We start from the raw sequence: 18460 nt of genomic DNA on the forward strand, positions 1-18460 counted from the left end.
CCTGCACATATGAAGAAAAAATAGGTGTCAGTATCTGAAAGGCACACATTTGAATAGGTATAATTCTCTTTAGATGGATAACTTGCTCAGCCTGGATATAGTGGGGAGGGCCTTGGTCCTTCCTTGGAACAATGTGCTTTACTCTCTCTGTGGAGTGGATAGGGGTGAAGAAGGGGGAAGGTAGAGGGAATGGGAGGAGGGGAAGGAGTGGGAACTGGGATTGGTAGGTAAAATTTAAAAAGATAGTTTGTTTTCTTTTTTAAAAAATAAAAAAGTGAAAAAAGAAAACATTAGCAAAATCTCTTTCAAAGGGACCCAGAGAATAATTCTAGTTGTTATATTTGACTATCAAATTGAGCTCGAAGTTGTCTCTCTTGTCATAGATCTGAAACTTAGATGATGCCCATTCTGACTGAAGCAGATAGAATCTTAGGATAGTTTTAATGTGCATCATTGATGACTAATGATGTGGAAGATTTTTCCATTTCCATGTATATGTCTATGGTGTGCATATGTTTAAGTATTTATGCTTGCATGTGTAGGTACATGTGCACATGTGTGTGTCTGTGTGTGTACACGTGTACATGTGGAGGCCTGAGGTTGACGTGGAAATCAACTTGGATTACTCTTCCAGTTGTTCAATGAGACTGGATTTCTCAATCAAATATAAGCTTATTGTTATGGTTAGTCTTGCAAGGCATCTTGTTCTGGGGATCCTGTGTTTCTGATGCTAGAATGATAGATGAGTCTCCCTGCATGCCCACAAGGAATTTAGCAGGTTTCAGGGACTGGAGGTCTCTAGAATTATGTGACAAATGTTGAACCACTGAGCCATCTCCTTAGCTGGTTTTGAGTGCCTCTTAAACTGGTTAGGGAGAAGTTTACAAGTAGCACCCGTGTTTCTCCTTCTGAGAACTCTGTTTAGCCCATTTTTACTTGGGTTGATTTCTTAATGTTTAGTTTTGTTGTTTTTTTTTTCAAGTTCCTTATGTATTCTAGACACTGATCCCCTATCAGATGTATAGCTTGAAAACACTTTCTCATATGCAATGGGCTACCTCTTCATAGGGTTACAGTTTTCCTTGCGGTACAATAGTGTCTGGGTTTTCTGAGACCCCATTTGTTGGTTTTATTTACTGTGGAGTCCTATTCCAAACATGCCTCTCTATGCCTAGATGTTGACGTTCCTTCTTTATCATCTAGTAGTTTCAGAATATCAAATCTTATTTTGGTTTTAGTTGATGGTGATTAAACATACTTATGAGTTATGTTCAATACAGATGTACAAAGTGTAATGATGAGTTCAGGATAATTGACACATTTATCACTTCAGACATATGCAATGTCTTTGCATTGGGTGCTTTTTAACTTCTCTCTACTTGTTATCTTGAAATGTCACGTGAATTACTGTCAGTTAAAATCATCCTGTTGTGCTATAGAGTGTGGTAGGAGTTCTTTATATATTTTAGACATTGGGCCTGTATGTGAAACATGACTTCAGGATGTTTTCTTCCAATTTGTAGGCTCCTATTCATTTGGTTAATTAATTATTTTGCTGAGCAGAACCCCCTTTTTTTCAGAAAAGTTGTGTGGGCATAAACACTTTTTATATTACCAAGGGAGAAATAAACTTTCCAGTGATAGTTATTATTACAATTCAGAAAAGTCATATTTATTGAGACAGTAAATCCTAAAAATAATAACCCCATTGCAGCAGAGCCCATCATGGGCCACCAAGAAATGCAATAGCTTTTGTTCTAAGAACACATGGTGTGAATAAAAAACCAAGAAAGCTAGTATTGCACACACTCATCTCCAAAGGACTTACAAAGGGCTTGCCAAAGCTAAGACATACCCGCCAAACATTAAGAAAAACAACAGATTTGAAAATAGTATGAAAGAAAAAAGTGGAGGAAAAAGATTTACTGAGGTTTAGGCCATACTTGGATGGTGTTTTACTCTGCTAAGGTAACAGGTGTGTATTGTGTAGACAAATGCTCATAGGTTACAAAGTGATATCAGAACTCTCATTTAACTACTCTAATATCTGGTGTCTCGTATTTAGAATCACTATATACCTTTATAAGAAATTGTGTGAAGATACAAATATATCTTAAGAGGATGGTTTGCCATGTTTTCCCATTTGTAGTTACATTTTAGGTTAATGTGATTAGCAATTAAAGGCAGCTATTGAATCTAAGAACCTAAAACAATCCAGTTTGTTGTCCCCTACTGAGAGTCTAAGATCTTGGGGGAGAAGGAGCTACAAGGAAGATACACACACACACACACACACACACACACACACACAGAGAGAGAGAGAGAGAGAGAGACAGAGAGAGAGACAGAGACAGAGACAGACAGACAGACAGACAGACAGACAGACAGACAGACAGAGACACTGAAACACAGACGTATGGAGTCAAAGTTCTGAAGTTAGAGAAGTTTCCTAGCCAGGCAGAAGTTACCAAAACCAAGACAAAGGATATTACTAAGTGAAATTGGAAAGAGTAATAAAATTGCTCTGATGGAGTTGGGAGCACAAGGAACAGACTCTTAAGTTGCCTGGCCAGTAGGAAGAGATGCATGTTGATATTTTGGAGATTTTGCTCAGTGGTTGAGCGCACTTGTTGCTACCTACAGAAGACCCTGGTTTCACTCCTAGCATCGATCTCACAACCATCTCCAACTCCAGTCCCTTTTCAGAACTTGGTGAGCACCAGACACACACACACACACACACACACACACACAAACACCGATCTCACAACCATCTCCAACTCCAGTCTCTTTTCAGACCTTGGTGGGCACCAGACACACTCATGGTACATATATATACAGGCAGGCTCATACACACAAAATGACAGATTAAATCAATAAAAATCGTGGTTGATTATGTTTGAAATAAGAAGTTTGGACACTGTACTACAAAGAAATGAAGCATTGTTTTTCTTTTTTCAGCCAAGAATGAAACATTTGCATTAGCAGCAGAATCTAAAACTCCAGAAGTCGAAAAAGTTGAAGCTCAGCCAGTAACAGGTAATGAAATTCCTATGATGCTACTGAGAAAGGAAGTAGCTTTGTTTCAAATAGTGAATTGAACTACAAACCCATTTTTTTAAAGCAAAGAACAAAAAAAGAAATCCATGTTGATCATAAGCATAAAACAATAGGAGATTCTAGGGCTTTACTCTTTGGGAAAGAACAGATGAAAATCGAGTGACTGGATGATGGGCATGACATTTGCATGGAAGAACGGTGTGCTTTTGACAGTGGCTGAAGATGCCCTCAACACTGAGGCAGTTTAACTAAAGGTAATGCCTTGGCTCGTGGCCTTTCCTTGTGTATGAATACAGCGGACCATTCTTCATTGCCCAGTTACCTTCACAAGTGATGGGCATAGCAAAATGTCGTATACCCATCATAAATTCATAACTTGATAGTGGTGGAAATGCATTGAAATAATTTAGAAACAAATGTCCTTGCAGATTAATACCCCTAATATAGAGAATATGTAGTAGTTTGGTTAAAAAAATAAAACAACTAAAGAAACATGCGCTAAGTAGTGTTCTCCATAGTTTATCGTTTTTACCAAACACACATCTGTTCTCCACATAAGTCTGCCCAGCCTAATTCTCTGGAAGTACTGAGATTTTGCCAGTGTAGTGCCACCTTCTCCAGGACAAGTGGCAAGCAATCCCTGCAGCTCACCATTAGTTAAAGAGGTCCCATCAAAAGTGAACCTTTTAATTCACAACACTTCTATAGCTTGGGTTATTTGTGGTATTCTCTTTGCACTAAATTTTGGGATTTATGTCTGGTCGAGAGAGGATAGAATTGGTGCCATAACAAACAACTTGAAGAAGCAGACTGAGCTAGAATATATTGACCGAATCGATATTGTCTTGCCTTAACAAGAAGTGGGCCTTTATAAGACAGGTGGGAGCCGTTTGAGCTACTGGCAGCATCCAGCCGAGTGATATTACAAGGTTGCATTTTGTTTGGTTTGGTGACTTTGATGTGCTCAGTTAACGCAGAGGAAAGTGCACGCAGTGAAGTGGCCAGTGGGAAATGAGTACGTTTCTGTGTCAAACGTTCTGCCCAGCTTCCAACTTACACTTTCTTCACTTGGCAGAATGTCTGATGAGAGTCCACAGCTTTGCCAACTTTCTGCCACGCTCTCCTCACAATTTTCCACTTCAGAAATACTTGGACAATCCCCACCACGTATTATTCAGTATCATTAGTGTGTGTCCTTGCTGCAAAATTCTAGGATTTTGTAGAATTTTTAAATCTCTGTAATCATGGTTCATATTTCTCCAAATCTTCTGCCCAGAGTCTTCATTGCCTTTAATGGAGCAGCTGGGACAACCCACCCTGGGGCTGAATATTTGAACACCGATTATAATTCCAGCCTGGATCCTAGCTCTGTTGGCTGTTTGTGGTGTTTAGAGGAAATCTAGTAATGTGATAGTTGTTTAGCCCCGCCCTCTTATTTTTCTGCTTTCTCATTAACTCCCGTATATCACTGTAAGCCTACTTACCGTAGGCCTCTTGCAAAGCTGTGGAGATAAAGAAGAAGGAAGACAAAACACTCAGATTGCCATGAGAAATGATGTCATAGAGAGGAGTTGGGTATGCTTCTGTGAGATACTCAGAAAGTAACCCAAAGTAGAAAGGATGGATCAGGAAGGAGAGGCAGGCAGGCACCTAGGGCAAGTAGGTTCACCCCAGGAACTTGGAAAGATGGGTCATGCCTGGGCGGTATCCTTATTTTCTTCTCTCGTTAGCTCATATAGTCATTTCTTTGTTTTACTTTTCAGTGACTCCGGAAACAGTTTCAAGAAGCATTAAGCCCACAGTCTCTAGTGCCTTAGACACAGCAGAAACGGCACTGGGTAATACTGAGAACTGTTTTCCTCCTTAAACTAACAGACAGCAATGATGGCAACCTCCAGCACTCACAGTTTAAAAACCTGCTTTATCCCACCTTCCCCCTCCTTTATCCTCCATTTCCCCTCCTTCTTTGTTCTTTTCTTTTTCTGGGAATGAACCTTCCTGCTTGTTGAATACGTTCTGCTGATAAGTTAGCACCATGCCTTGGTACTGGTGACCAACCCCACAGGCAGATGTGGATACAACACTAACTGCATGCCCCTTTGACCCCTTTTCTGTGTTGGGTTCATGCATTTCAGCCTCCAGAGCTGCTGGAAATCTTGGCTCTCTCTGGGATTTCTGTCCACATCAGCTATGGGAAGTCTTGTGCCAACTAAATTTGGGAAGAATCGCCAAGAGACTTGCTATTTAATGAGAATTTCAGGTGCTCATGTTAACTGCTGTTTCGCCCAAAAGACTCCATCGTGCTTTTCTTGTTTGTTCCCTTCCCTTGAAGAAAATGAACAGCTTGTATTGTGTTGTGCATGTGTGACGAGGACCTAAAAGACACCTTCCATTTTAACAGCTGTGTGACTTTTCCTGGGAGAGCCAGCTCTCTTCCAGGCTGACTGCTGGAAGAGGCATAGATTGCTCATTGCACGCGAGTCTGTTTGAAGCATTCTGTGCCTGATGAGGGTTATGCCAAACCATCATGTTACTAATCGTATTCTTCTTTATTGTAGACCTCAGTGAGAAGACCCCAGAAACAGCACATTCGGTTCTAATACCTGAGTCTGAATTGCCTTTGAGCACTCTAGGTAAAAGTCATTGAGCACTAAAGCATCAGCGAATGCTACTTTGAGAATATTATGCATGGCTAACAGAAATCCTTGGAGACAATTTTATTCAAATCCATCTCCTTACAAGAAAAGAATGAGGATGACAAATAATACAGAACAATGAGCCTTTCTTTCTTTCTTTCTTTCTTTCTTTCTTTCTTTCTTTCTTTCTTTCTTTCTTTCTTTCGATTGGGTTTCTTTGTAGCTTTGTCCTGGAATTCACTCTGTAGACTGGCTGGTCTTGAACTCACAGAGATTACCTGCCTTTGCCTCCCAAGTGCTGGGATTAAAGGCGTGCACCACTGCCTGGTGAACAATAAACTCTTAACACCTAAACTCCTCAATGTGATTTTTATACAACCTTCATAATCTAGGTTCCTAAAGAGGCCTTCCCTGTGACAAAGCCACAGGAACTTTTCTTGGTGTTGGTTGTGTAGTTGTTGTTGTTGTTGTTGTTATATTTTATTCTTTTTACCGAAAGCCTATGTGACTGGACACAGTGATATCTTCTGTTTTTGTCTTCTGTGTTTTGTTCACTCATAGCCTCATCTTGATAGATAAGGCTTGTTAGAGATTTCTATAGATTCCTTAGGATTGTTAGAATTCCTTTTTGAATGAACTATCAATGAATGGAGGAATATATATATTATATATATATCTCGAGTTGTGTAGTTGCGTTATGATTTTTAAAGTTCTTGTACAGAAATTTTCTAATTCAATGTGCTTAGTACTCTGAATTAAAATGAAATATACCTAAAAATTACATAAATGAATGTAGTCAAAAAACTCAAGAAACTAGAAAATATAGATGGAAAAGCCTAAATACCTCATTTAGTGGCTTGATTATAAAATGCCCAAAAGGGAATTTTATACTGGGCATGGTGGCCCATGCTGTAATACGTGAACTTAAAAATCACAGACAGGAAAGTATTGTGAAATCCAAGACCGCCTGGACTACATGATCTCTCAAACGCAATTATTACCTTTAATTGAAACAGAACTAAAAAGAACCACTGAGTATTTGCTTGACATGCAGTGATTTTTATCTTGTACCTGTTGTTCTGATAACTTTCAAAATTTTCAAACCTTTTTTGTCCTGTTACATGAACTTGTCCTAACTATCCTGTGTGTTTTACTCCAGCTCCCAAAAGGTTCCCAGAGTTTCCTGAGGCAAAACTAGACTTCCCTTTGGAGAAACCAGGGGATACCTTGGGTAAATAAAAGGGCTTTGTATTTGGTGTGAAGAATACACATGGCGCACTGAGGACATAACCCAGTGACAGATGCTTGCCCGGCATGTGTGAGGACATGGGACTGATCATCAGCGTCACATAGAGTGGGTGCTGACTAGGCAGTTCTGTAGAACACATGCAGAGTCCCTTCTCTGTGAAGCTAAAAGCACTAACACAGTGGGCTAGTTCAGGGAAATCAGTAGTTGGTTGGTTGAAAAAGGAAAATAAAAACTATTACTTGATTAGATTTCCTACACCTTCATCAAAAGTCATTCCTGTTAATTCTACACTACCTAGCTGGTTGCTGAATGGGTAGATGCACACTGACTGCTGAGTGTATGGTGACTCTTGGTTGGGGCATATTGGGTTTGCTGTAGAGGCTTTTTCTAGTCACTTACCATCTCTGCTGTAAAACATTCAACTGCTTCTGTCTCTCTAATATAGCTTCAAGGGAAGAGCAGTGGGTGGCACCTGGAGCTAAGACATCTGAAGATTCCAAGTTTGTACAGCCTCAAACTGGTAACTACCTTTCTTAAACAAGTCAGAACATCTTCTGTCTTTACTTTTGTAGGTCCTGTTACTAATCATCAATGTAGTTTATGGCAGCTCATGATACGTTTGCTTCTCTTGTTTCTGCTAACGTGCAAGAATACATCTTTCTCAGCATTAGTTTAGATACTCCATGGACCATCCCAATTTATGTTAAATTTCAAATTAAAATAAATAATAGGTTATTTTTAATCTCAAGAGTTTACACATTCAGGAACTGACATATTTGTGTTCTCCGGTAGTTGGTATGTTCATTCTTCCATTCATTTGAATCTTTCTTGTTTTGAAATTTGGGGTGTATTTGTGAATGTACTAAGCTGTGTCCTATTTGGTTTTAATAGATAGCACTATTTCCAAATTATCTGGATAGATTCCCTTGTTTAATTATTACAAACATGGAGAACACAGACCGTGAGGAATCGCAGATCTCTTAGAAGACGCTAGAAAAGGATCAGTTTTTGTCTCGTGTTAAATGATCATCACAGGGGTCCTCAGAAGGAAAGCTTTGCTTTTCTTGGTTGAAGGCATTCAGAAAGTGAGTCCATCTGTGGATGAGTATCTTCCCAGCTTTTGACTATATGGCAGGATGAGCAGGAGGGAGATGAAGCTCTGACTACAAAGAAGAACAAACTGCATTAGCTAGAATGTTGGAAGGGTAAAGTTGGTTGTGTTTTGCCTGTGTTCTATGTGAACAGAGAATAATTTTGACTTTGTCTTGATCTATTTTCATGACAGAACAAGCCTCATTTAATATTAGTGTCCTTTGAAACTGCTGACATTCAGCAGGGGAAAACCACGGGCCAGTTCCTGGACGGTTAGGACTGTTTTATTCGTCATTAAATGTGATATGTGTTTCTTTTGTAAGATTTATTTAGCTTGGGAACTTACTGGAAATTTTGCCACCTTTACACTCTGTATCAAAACTGCAGAATGAGTGTTCTCGTAAAGACTTATATACCAGTTTTTGAGATATAAAGGACAATTGAGAACTCTAGCTTGCATGGTTATGGAAACGAGTTATTTCAATCATTTTTGGCAATGGAGTAACAGGATATTTGGGGTTTGGAACATTGTAAGATATATGAAATACATAACCATTTAATATATTCTTCCCCATTCTCAGTCTGCTTGCCCTAATTTTTCACTAGTACATTGAGATTTTATTATCTGGAATTGCATTTTATATAGCCTTCTGTAATGTATGCTAACTAGGGTTGATTTAGCTTGATTTCCTTGGCAAATTTAATTTTCCATAAAGTATATAAAGGAAATTATAAAAAAAATGTGCTCTATAATCGCATACCAGGATGTAAAATTACTTATAGGTTCTGTGTTTAAAGGAAACTGGCCAGATCTTACAAATACTTAAGTGCTTGTGACAGTTACTCAGGGTGAAATCTGTCTTTCTAGCGATGCAAGGAAGTTAGTCTTGTGTTTTATTGGATGTTAGCCAGTCTGCTACAATCCAAGTGTTGTCAAGTGTAGGAGTTCTAGAGAAGTTTGCAGTACCTTCTGCCACCCGATAGACTGGGCTTTTATGTTCTTGGGACCCACATGCTGTTGGATCCTTTCTCCCTTAGAACTGTATAATTTCTCCATCAACTTTCTCTATAAAACTCAAAGACCTGTGAGGCTCGTGCCATATGCACATTTCTGAAGTCCTTTGGCATGGTTAGTTCCCTTTATAGGAAGGAAATGCATGAGGAGCGTACATCTGGAGTGGGTACCCAAGCAAATAGTTAGACTCACTGATTTCTCTCACAATCACTCTGGGGAATCCCTCCAAATGAAGTGTGAAAGAATGGCCATGCAGCCTGCTTTGGAATTTGGGGAACAGAGGATTACATGTTCTTCTTTGTTCAGTCAGTGTGGTAACCTGAATTACTCTGTAAGTGTGCCCCAAGGACTTGCATAGACTCTGTGAATACAGTGATGTCCAGGTCAAGCCTCTGTGTTTTCCAGGGGCAACAGAGCTGTAAACACAGCTTAAACCCCACAAACAGGCATGTGCATGATGTCTAACATCCTAACGTGATACAAAGTTCATAGATAGGAACTTTCTGTTTATCACTTGATAGGACCATAAGTAGTAAACCTCCTTAATTTATTTTAGCATGCCATAAAAAGACTATTATTTAGATCCACTAAGGATCAGAATCAAAGGAAAAAGATGGTCATAAACTCAGAGTAATTCGATGCATTTGAGTTCAACATTAGAAAGCCTTCTGCCTGTCCTTGCCCAAGATGTTCAAACAACTGAGCCTCCCACCCTCATTATATTGAGACTTATTCAAAGACCTCATGTCAAGAGTTCTCTGTTTAGGTCTGTACTCCACTTTTTTATTGGATTATGTGTTCTTTTGATGACCAATTTCTTGACTTCTTTGTGTATTTTGGAGATCAGACCTCTGTCTGATGTGGGGTTAGTGAAGATCTTTTCCCATTCTGTAGGCTGTCGTTTTGTCTTGTTGACCATGTCCTTTGCTTTACAGAAACTTTTCAGTTTCAGGAGGTCCCATTTATTAATTGTTTCTATCAGTGTCGGTGCTGCTGGGGTTATATTCAGGAAGTGGTCTCCTATGCCAATGTGTTCAAGTGTACTTCCCACTTTCTCTTTTATAAGGTTTAGTGTGGCTGGCTTTATGTTGAGGTCTTTGATCCATCTGGACTTGAGTTTTGTGCACGGTGATAGATATGGGTCTGTTTTCCCAGAGAACTTAGACAACAATGAGGACACTAAGAGAGACTTATATTGATCTAATCTACATGGGAAGTAGAAAAAGACAAGATCTCCTGAGTAAATTGGGAGCATGGGGACCTTGGGGAGGGGGGGTAAAGGGGGGAGGGAAAATGTAGGGAGGGGAACAGAGAAAAATGTAGAGCTCAATAAAAGTCAATTTAAAAAGGAGGAAAAAACACCAAAGACCTCATTCTTTTAGGGACTTGTCTTGACAGTGTCAAGATGGAGTATGGTCAGCCTTCATCTTTTCATTGTACTCCACTCTGGAACTTTCTTTATGAGGTCAGACCTCACCATTTTCAGTGTTGAATTCTCTTAGTATTTTGTAGAATTATAGCAACTTGTGTCACATAGATTGGCTTTGTGAACTACATGGTTCAGCTTGCACAAGAAGGGGTGTATGAGTTGAATTATTTATACCATGGTTGATTTGCTTAGAGATCTTTGTTGAAAAGAGATAATCTCTGTATTTGGACCTTACTATCTGTTCTTTGTGGTGTTGATTAACTCAGATCTGGTTCACCCTGCGCAATTATACCCTAGAGAGGATAAAAAGTAGGAACAAGTAGTGTTGATGCTTCACAGGCAGAGCAGATAATTTTCATTTTCACTGTGGCCTCTTAGAGGTTTCTGGACTCAAAACTTTCATTTTATTTCACAAATTTCAAGGTCAACCAGAATGGTGTTTTAATTTTCTATTAACTGAAGAAAGTATCATTTGTACTTAAATAGTACAGAGACTCTGTGGCACTTTCCTAGCTCTGTGTTGTGCCCTTCATTGCTTCTGCATATTGATGTTAGAATTCTGTTTCCATGGTTGTACAAACCAGGAGCAACACTGGGTAGCAGATACTAGTCAAGTGCATGCGCACACACACACACAGAGTTAGTAAATGAGAGAAGGAAATGCTTCTCCTCCCACTCCCACATCTAAACTAGAAAGTCGTTCTTTTTAAGATCGTAAACTACCCATCTTCCAATGAATCTGTGGAAGTGAGCATTTTCAGATTAATTCTACTGTGGATCTACCATGTATCAGGATTTAGAGGACATACACCCTGCAGGACAAAATAGTTGCGACAGAATCTCTCCCTAATAAAATGATTCATCAAAAAAATTGTTTGAAAAGGAAAATCTTTCATATGGCTATGATATTTAAGAAATCCAAGCAAAATAAAATGTTGCTATTTGAAGTGCTTTGTTTACTATCACATGACTCAACAAAGGCATTTTTATGTTTATATTTGCATATAATTAGCCTTTCAAAGTAAAAACATACAGCAAATAAAAATTAACAAATGGCCTTACAAGTGTATATACTTTTCTGAAATATCTGAAAGTAATATTTTGTATAATTGTGACTTATTATTTTTGCTTTTAGTAGCCTTGGATTGTGCTACTCATTTTACCTGTCAAACTAATTCCCTCCTTCGACATCCATCTCAACGTGGCCTCTATGAGTTAAAGATGAAAGCTACTGCCTAGTTTCAAATACTGTTAGCATTTAACCACTTCAGATGGTGACTAGCAGCAAGGCATGGTTGCATATAGACTGTCTGACAGACAGTAGGTCTCACATCCAACTCTGGGGCTGCTTATCAATTTCATGTCTAGAATAGTTTGTCAGAAACAGGCTGAGCAATTTAGTGAGATCTACTCAGGTTTAAACATAAAGTTTTGTCAAGAACTTTTAGATGCTAAAGTTTTTGTAAGGAAACCAGGAACTCGTGATTTTAAGAGTTTTTCAGAGAACTCCATTTCAGTGTGGTCTCTTCTCTGACATGTGCCACTTCAGAGTCACAAGACTGGCTTTGGCAGCAACCTGAGGCGGTTGCCTATGGAAGCTGTCCACACAGCATAAAACTTCTAGTGAGTGGCTCTTAGTTTCCTTTTCCTTACCACTCAACTTCCAGAAAGTGTGGAAGTAGAAACATATAGAGACCAACTACACTGATAGATGTGTTATTTGAATCCCAAGTATGTTCAAGAAAAATATTTGAAGGCAAGAGGTTCCTAACAAATGGGAATTTACAGACGTGACCCATAATTGCCAGAGGATTGTAAAGTGTTCTATTCCCTGTGAATGCCTGTGGTAATAACTTAGGGAAGAAGGTGTCAGCCTGGCTTTGAACCTCAAAGTGTAAATGTGAGAAATAGAGTTACTTAATAAATGCCACTTGGAACATAATACAGAAGAATATGACGTAACATCACTAGAGAGAAAGGAGATTTGTGAGTTAACATAAATGCAGCCATGGCATTTTTCAGAGGCAGGACTATAAAGTCAAGGTAGTAATTGATAATTCATGACAAGAGAGGAATACATAAAGTCGGTAGCCTCTCCTAACTTACTCAAAGGTGGGCAGAGCCGATATTGCCAGGTCCATGATGAGCCTAAGGCAGACCAAGGGCTAGAAACTGGCAGCATTTTCATCCTTTTGGTCACTTCCACGGGGGCCTTTAAAGTCACAACTAGGCTAACTTTGCAATAAAACACGAGGTCATCATGTGAAAAGATTCTCACAATATGTGCCGATTTTTGAGGCCTTTGTAGATTTACCTTTACAAATGACACACATCTCCTGTCTCTTGTGGGATAATATGAGCTGTTCTCTTCTTTGAAACTCTGTCTCACCATCTAATACCATCTTACGGCTTCAACCAGTACTGGTTTCCTGTCAGTAAATTATCATCAGATTATATGTAGCCAAATGAATAATCCTCTTGTGTGTTGCCACCATTTTACTATATTTTCTATAAACCAATTTGAATGCCCCAAATAAACAGAGTCAACCTTTAGTTTCTGCTCTCTCTGCCTCTTATTCCTACAGTGAGTTCTCTGTGTCTGAAAAGATTTTAGTACTATTTTTACATGCAAGTTCATCTTTTATGTGAATATGAAATTTATCCCTACATTGAAAGTTATTTTTTAATTCATTGCACATTCTTCCTTTTATACCAAATTAAAAAAAAAAAATCTACCGTCAAGTCTACCTACCTACCTACCTTATAGAAGGCGTCATGACTCCATGGAGGAATGTCGAAAGTTGCCTCTAAATAAAACCAAGAGGGCTGCCAAGAGTGCTCTGATCTTAGCCCTGCTGACCTTAGCCATGGTATTAGGCTGAAAATCTCTAAGTCACCAGTTGCCCCACGTGAGCACTGTCGAGTGTCTTTACTACTGTAAACCTCAATCAACCTCACTGTCTAAGGAATCTACAATGGTGGTAGTGCCGGTCTCACCTGTGTCTCGGGGATAGTAACAAGGTTAGAGAACTTCATTCATGAGACACTGTGAACTCTTAGGCACCATTTGCTCCCTAGGTGCTGTGCTAGCAACTTCTATTAAGCAGAAAGAATAAACAATGGATTCTAAAAGTATCCTCAATGTGCCTTCACTCTCCTCCTTTAGAAGCTTCTTCCCTGTCTGCCATGGGACTAGTAGATTTGCGTTTATGCTTGTTGAAGCTCTTAGATTTATAACTGGCATCAATTTATAATAAATAAATGGCGTGAATTTCACAGGACTCTGGGGACCAGGGCTTGAGCATATGTGTCTTAGTTAGGGCTTCTATTGCTTCAACAAAACACCATGGCCAAAAAGCAGTGTGGGGAGGAAAGATTTTATTTGATTTACACTTCCAGATCATAGTCCATCATTGGAAGAAGTCAGGACAGGAACTCAAGCAGGACAGGAACCTGGAGGCAGGAGCTGATGCAGAGGCCATGGAAGGGTGTTGCTTACTGACTTGTTTCTCCTGACTTGCTCAGCCTGCTTTCTTATAGAACCCGGGACCTCCAGCTCAGGGATGGAGGTCCCGGGTTCTATAAAAAAGCACTCACAGTAGGGCCCTCCTCTATCAATCACTAATTGGGAAAATTCACTACAGCTGGATCTCATAAAGAGTTATCTCCTCAACTGAGGCTGCTTCCTCTCTGATGACACAAACTTGTGCCAAGCTGACACACAAAACCAGCCAGTATCGTATGTGAAGTCCTGCAGCTAAGACAGCAGTGGGGACTATCAACTAGGCAGAGAGGAGGTCAACAGCTCCAAACTCTAGTACCTGTGTAAAACTCTGCTTAAGACACCACTGAAATATGTCAGAAAATCATGCACAATATACAAAATTAACTTGTCCTTTTTTTCATCTTTTCTATTTTTAAGCAACTCACGATGTTACCTCAAGCTCAGCAACTTCAGATGAGACTGCAAAAGAGCCCCACACAGGTATATCCAGCCTCTCAATGATGCCTTTGGGTCCTAGGTGTTTTCATACCTAGTGCTTACCTTTTAGTTTTTGCAAAATGAAGGTGTGTGCGCTCTAGAGTTCCATGGTGGGTAGTAGCTGTCTCCATTTGTGTCAGGGAGACAGTTCCTGTCCCTACTTCCCGCTTTGGGATTATTTCTTTATTTTTATCAGTAAATAAACTCTGTCACACAAGGGAAGGCTACAACTGGGGGAAAATAATGGCATCTCTCTTTGTCTACAGTCATTCTACAGAATATTTTTGTATTCCTAGACAGTGTTCTGTAGGGCAGTGATTGTCAATGGGGATGCTTTAGGATCTCTTCTCTGTACAGGAGCGTTTGGCATTCCATAGAGACACAAAATGGTCTTAACTGGGGAAGGCGCATTCCATCTAGAACACAGAGACTGGGGATACACTGCTGTGCACACAGCAGCCTGCCACCACTAAGACTTCTTGGGGCCTAAGTGTTGTACTGCTGATATGAGAGCCCCATGCTAAAACAGGGACATAGTTGGTCACAGCAGGAGTGTCTAAGTTTTGCCTTCACTTACCAATGCATCTATGGTGGCTTTAGTTCAGTCCAGCAGCTCCTTTTTGCCATTGTGTATCAAGCATCTACTAAACCAGGCACTGTAGAATTCAAAGTCAGACTGGCCAAACATAGATAGGTACCTGTTTTTAGTTTTGTATGTATAGTCTTATATTAGAATTATTTGTAAGGTAAGTAAAGATAAATGATTTTAAACAGTTGAAAATAAGAAAAGTAATAAAACGGAATCCTTATAGTAAGTTCCATTAGCAGTTATGAAATAGGGGAAGAAACCAGCAGAAAAGGGGTTGAAAATAAGTTAAATATGTAAAGCTGTTTTATGGGTTCTGATATTGCAGAGTAAGCATCTTCAATTCCTATTGAATCACTGACTTAAAGCATTGGCTAGGAATCTCTCAAGTGTTGCTGATATTTTTCTTTTATGGGATATTATTTCTTTACTCTGTATTTTATCCCTACAAACTTCTATTGCCTTTACAAATGTTGGCGTTTATTCCAGCAGCAACAAGTGATCCTACTCTGGACTCTGTCCCACCTAAAACTCCTAGAACTCCTGAACAGCCAAGGGCAACACTGGGTAATGTTTCTAACAGAAATTCTGTGCTTTGTTTTCCATTAAAAACTCCATAACCCATATGGATGCCATTCTTCCAAAATAACCATTCTATCCCATTTCATCTAATCATTTACTTCTTTTCTATTTCTGAATATAGATGTATGATATATTTTTATGCAGGCATCTTATATTCCATTTTATGTATCTATCACTTTCCCATACTGGAAGAAAAATGGATTTCCAATCTTAACATTGTGAAAATATTCAGAAATTGCACGGAACCCTTTGTCATCTGCATCATCTCGTGCCCGGTGCTATGACTTACATCACCTCATTTTCACGGACCAAGCTGCCTGTACTGAGCAATTGCCATCCTTTTCCCCTGCTTTACATCATAGCGTCATCAGCTAGCTGCAGGACAACGTGTATCTTCTTTTTTAATCCCTGTAGCATGCACAGTATGTCATCTTGAAAGCATGTTGACATCCCTAAAATACCTCATTTTTAACTGAAATTGCTTGATGGGATGGGGGTGTTTTTGTTTCCAGCTTCAAGTGAAACATCATTTGATGCTCAAAATGTGGAAGTCTACACCAGTCCTGAAGTGCAACCTACAACAACTGGTAACTGATTTCATTGTGTAGTGCATGCTTCAAAAGACAGGTAAAGCGACAGGAAAGAATCAGCTACATTGGCCTTTGAGCACGCTTTTATTCATAAACATTTCCCTTCCTTCTCTACGTGGGATTCTACCTCTAGGAGCAGAGTTATCCACATAACCTTATGATAAATCTCAAGGAATTTATACAACCTTGATAGTTTTGAAGAGTAGTTTCCTTAATTGCTTTCAACTTTGTCGACTAGAAAAGTATAGCAGAAGCATAGGTGATGATTATTTTAAGTATATTTCTTTCTGGTGAACACGGTAATAGTGTTTAATCCACAGTAGTTCAAAAAGGAATATCAAGTAGTGCCTGAAATCCTGGATATGCTGAAGAAAGATGTACAAAAGAGCTTGTGTCTTATAAACTATCTAAATAATAAAAGTCATTAGTGTCTGGTGAAAGTACAAATGAACTCCAAGATTAAGATGTTTTAAATTTTCCATTCTAAAGTCTGAAATATCAACTAGCTTTTTCCCTGCTGTTGATGTCAATATCTTAATTGTGTTCTTAATTTATCTTAATCCAGAAGGCCTCCAGGGTGCTCAGTCATTGGTACATTTATTTGAATAGTATTTCTTCTCAAGTATGAATTTAAGTTCTCCTCTATAAAAATGTAATTCTTTTGGGCCCAGTGAATGCTTAAGCTCATGTACTCAGCAGAAAACATGACACAGACATCTAGGAATTCAAAAAAATATGCAATCATTCTTGCATTCAGTAGGGTCGTGTATTCATGTTTACAGGCACATGTGACTGACCTTTGAGAAGTATCACTTACCAATGCTATACTGACTCCTCTTTCAGCTCCCCAGCAAACTACGTCTATCCCCACCACACCTAAGCGTCGCCCCGGAACCATCCCACCAAAAAAAGTCAAACCTGGTAAATAAATGTCTCTTTAACTTTTCAGGTTACTTAAATCCAAATAGATCATGATCATCTCTCTATAGCAAAAAGAAAATTATATTTTTCTGTAGGACAATTTCTTTATAAAAATTTGAAATAGCTAACAGTAATACAAATGAGACAACAGGGGTCTCCAATAGAATGTTCTTGGATGTGGGGATAAACCAGGAAACAGGTCCTGCCCCCACAGCTCACAATGTGAGATAACCACTGTACTCTAGCTATGCATTCACATTGACGCACGGTGTCTGATGGACCAGTTTTTCCATTGGGCATGCTAATGTAAAGAGGATGCTATTCTGGTCTTCAAGTTGCTTATAACCCAGAGAGCAATAACAGTGAAAATGAAACACAAGATCATAAAACTCCAGCCTGTAGGACTTGTGTAGAAGTTCCAAGAAAGACTGAGTTGAAGCCATGAGTCTTAAAATATTTGTAGTGTTCAGGTAGAGAAAACAGGGAAGGGAAGAATAGCTATGGCAGCCTGAGGGTGTCATGTAATTTATCAGCTTGGAGGTGATGGTTTTCACTGCTTAGAAGTATGCTCAGACGTTACTCAGCAAGCAGACTTCACTCACATTTGTAGAGAAAATAGTTTTCTAACCTGTATTTTTGTGATGGTTTTGAAATTCTTTCCTTGTAAGTTTGCTCAGTGCATACTTTGAGAGCTGCGACTAAATATGGAATGATTTTGAAAGGTCACTCTGTTCCTTCTTGGAAGATATTTTACTATCTCTACATTGGACTAATTGTTTTCCCCTTTCTATCACCAAAAAGTACTACAAGTCCAAGGACACATACTGTGAAATTTCTTAAAGTCCTGAACCTGCTCGATACCACATGCGTAACTTCAGATCACTAGGGAAGCCAAGTGCTCTCGCTCCTTTGTAAACCGTCAGTGGCTGTCTGTTCTCTTTGCTCATCTGGAAAAATGCAAAGTATCTCACAGACGCATGAGTTCTATAGCTATTTTGGATGTGAGTTAGTAGATCTGAGCTCAGATTAAGACGCTGTATAGGACCAGTCCTTGGTAGATGCAAACTCTGTTTGTTACATATACAGTTCTCAGGATGTTTTTGGAAAAACGTCTTCAAGCTCAACTTAGGAGTTCTTTGAAAAAGTAACTTTTAATTTGGTGTTACTGGATTTTCTTTGTGTTTCAGATCATTGCATTATGCCTATCAATCGTTGATTACTAACACCAAAACGTACCCCCATTGCCTAATAAATATGACAAGTGAAAAATAGTTAGACTGACTTAAAAGCATAGACTGAAGTCAGTCTTTGAGTAGCA

General features: G+C 39.2%; 1 protein-coding gene across 8 annotated transcripts in view; it reads left to right on the top strand.

Moving 5' to 3' along the window:
- The window catches only part of LOC119825216 (ABI family member 3 binding protein), a 213737-nt gene that overhangs the window by 115909 nt on the left and 79368 nt on the right, over positions 1-18460 (top strand). For 2 of the 8 annotated variants that reach the window (XM_038345948.1, XM_038345949.1), the window contains exons 10-18: positions 2962-3039; positions 4824-4898; positions 5619-5693; positions 6856-6927; positions 7391-7465; positions 14404-14466; positions 15539-15616; positions 16144-16218; positions 17065-17142. In XM_038345948.1, the coding sequence (XP_038201876.1) occupies positions 2962-3039; positions 4824-4898; positions 5619-5693; positions 6856-6927; positions 7391-7465; positions 14404-14466; positions 15539-15616; positions 16144-16218; positions 17065-17142 (669 nt within the window). The remainder of the gene's footprint in view (positions 1-2961; positions 3040-4823; positions 4899-5618; positions 5694-6855; positions 6928-7390; positions 7466-14403; positions 14467-15538; positions 15617-16143; positions 16219-17064; positions 17143-18460) is intronic. The other 6 variants (XM_038345953.1, XM_038345955.1, XM_038345950.1 and 3 more) reach the window with 5 other exon arrangements.

The sequence above is a fragment of the Arvicola amphibius genome, chromosome 10 (assembly GCF_903992535.2).
Source record: "Arvicola amphibius chromosome 10, mArvAmp1.2, whole genome shotgun sequence".
In the NCBI taxonomy this organism is placed as follows: Eukaryota; Metazoa; Chordata; class Mammalia; order Rodentia; family Cricetidae; genus Arvicola; species Arvicola amphibius.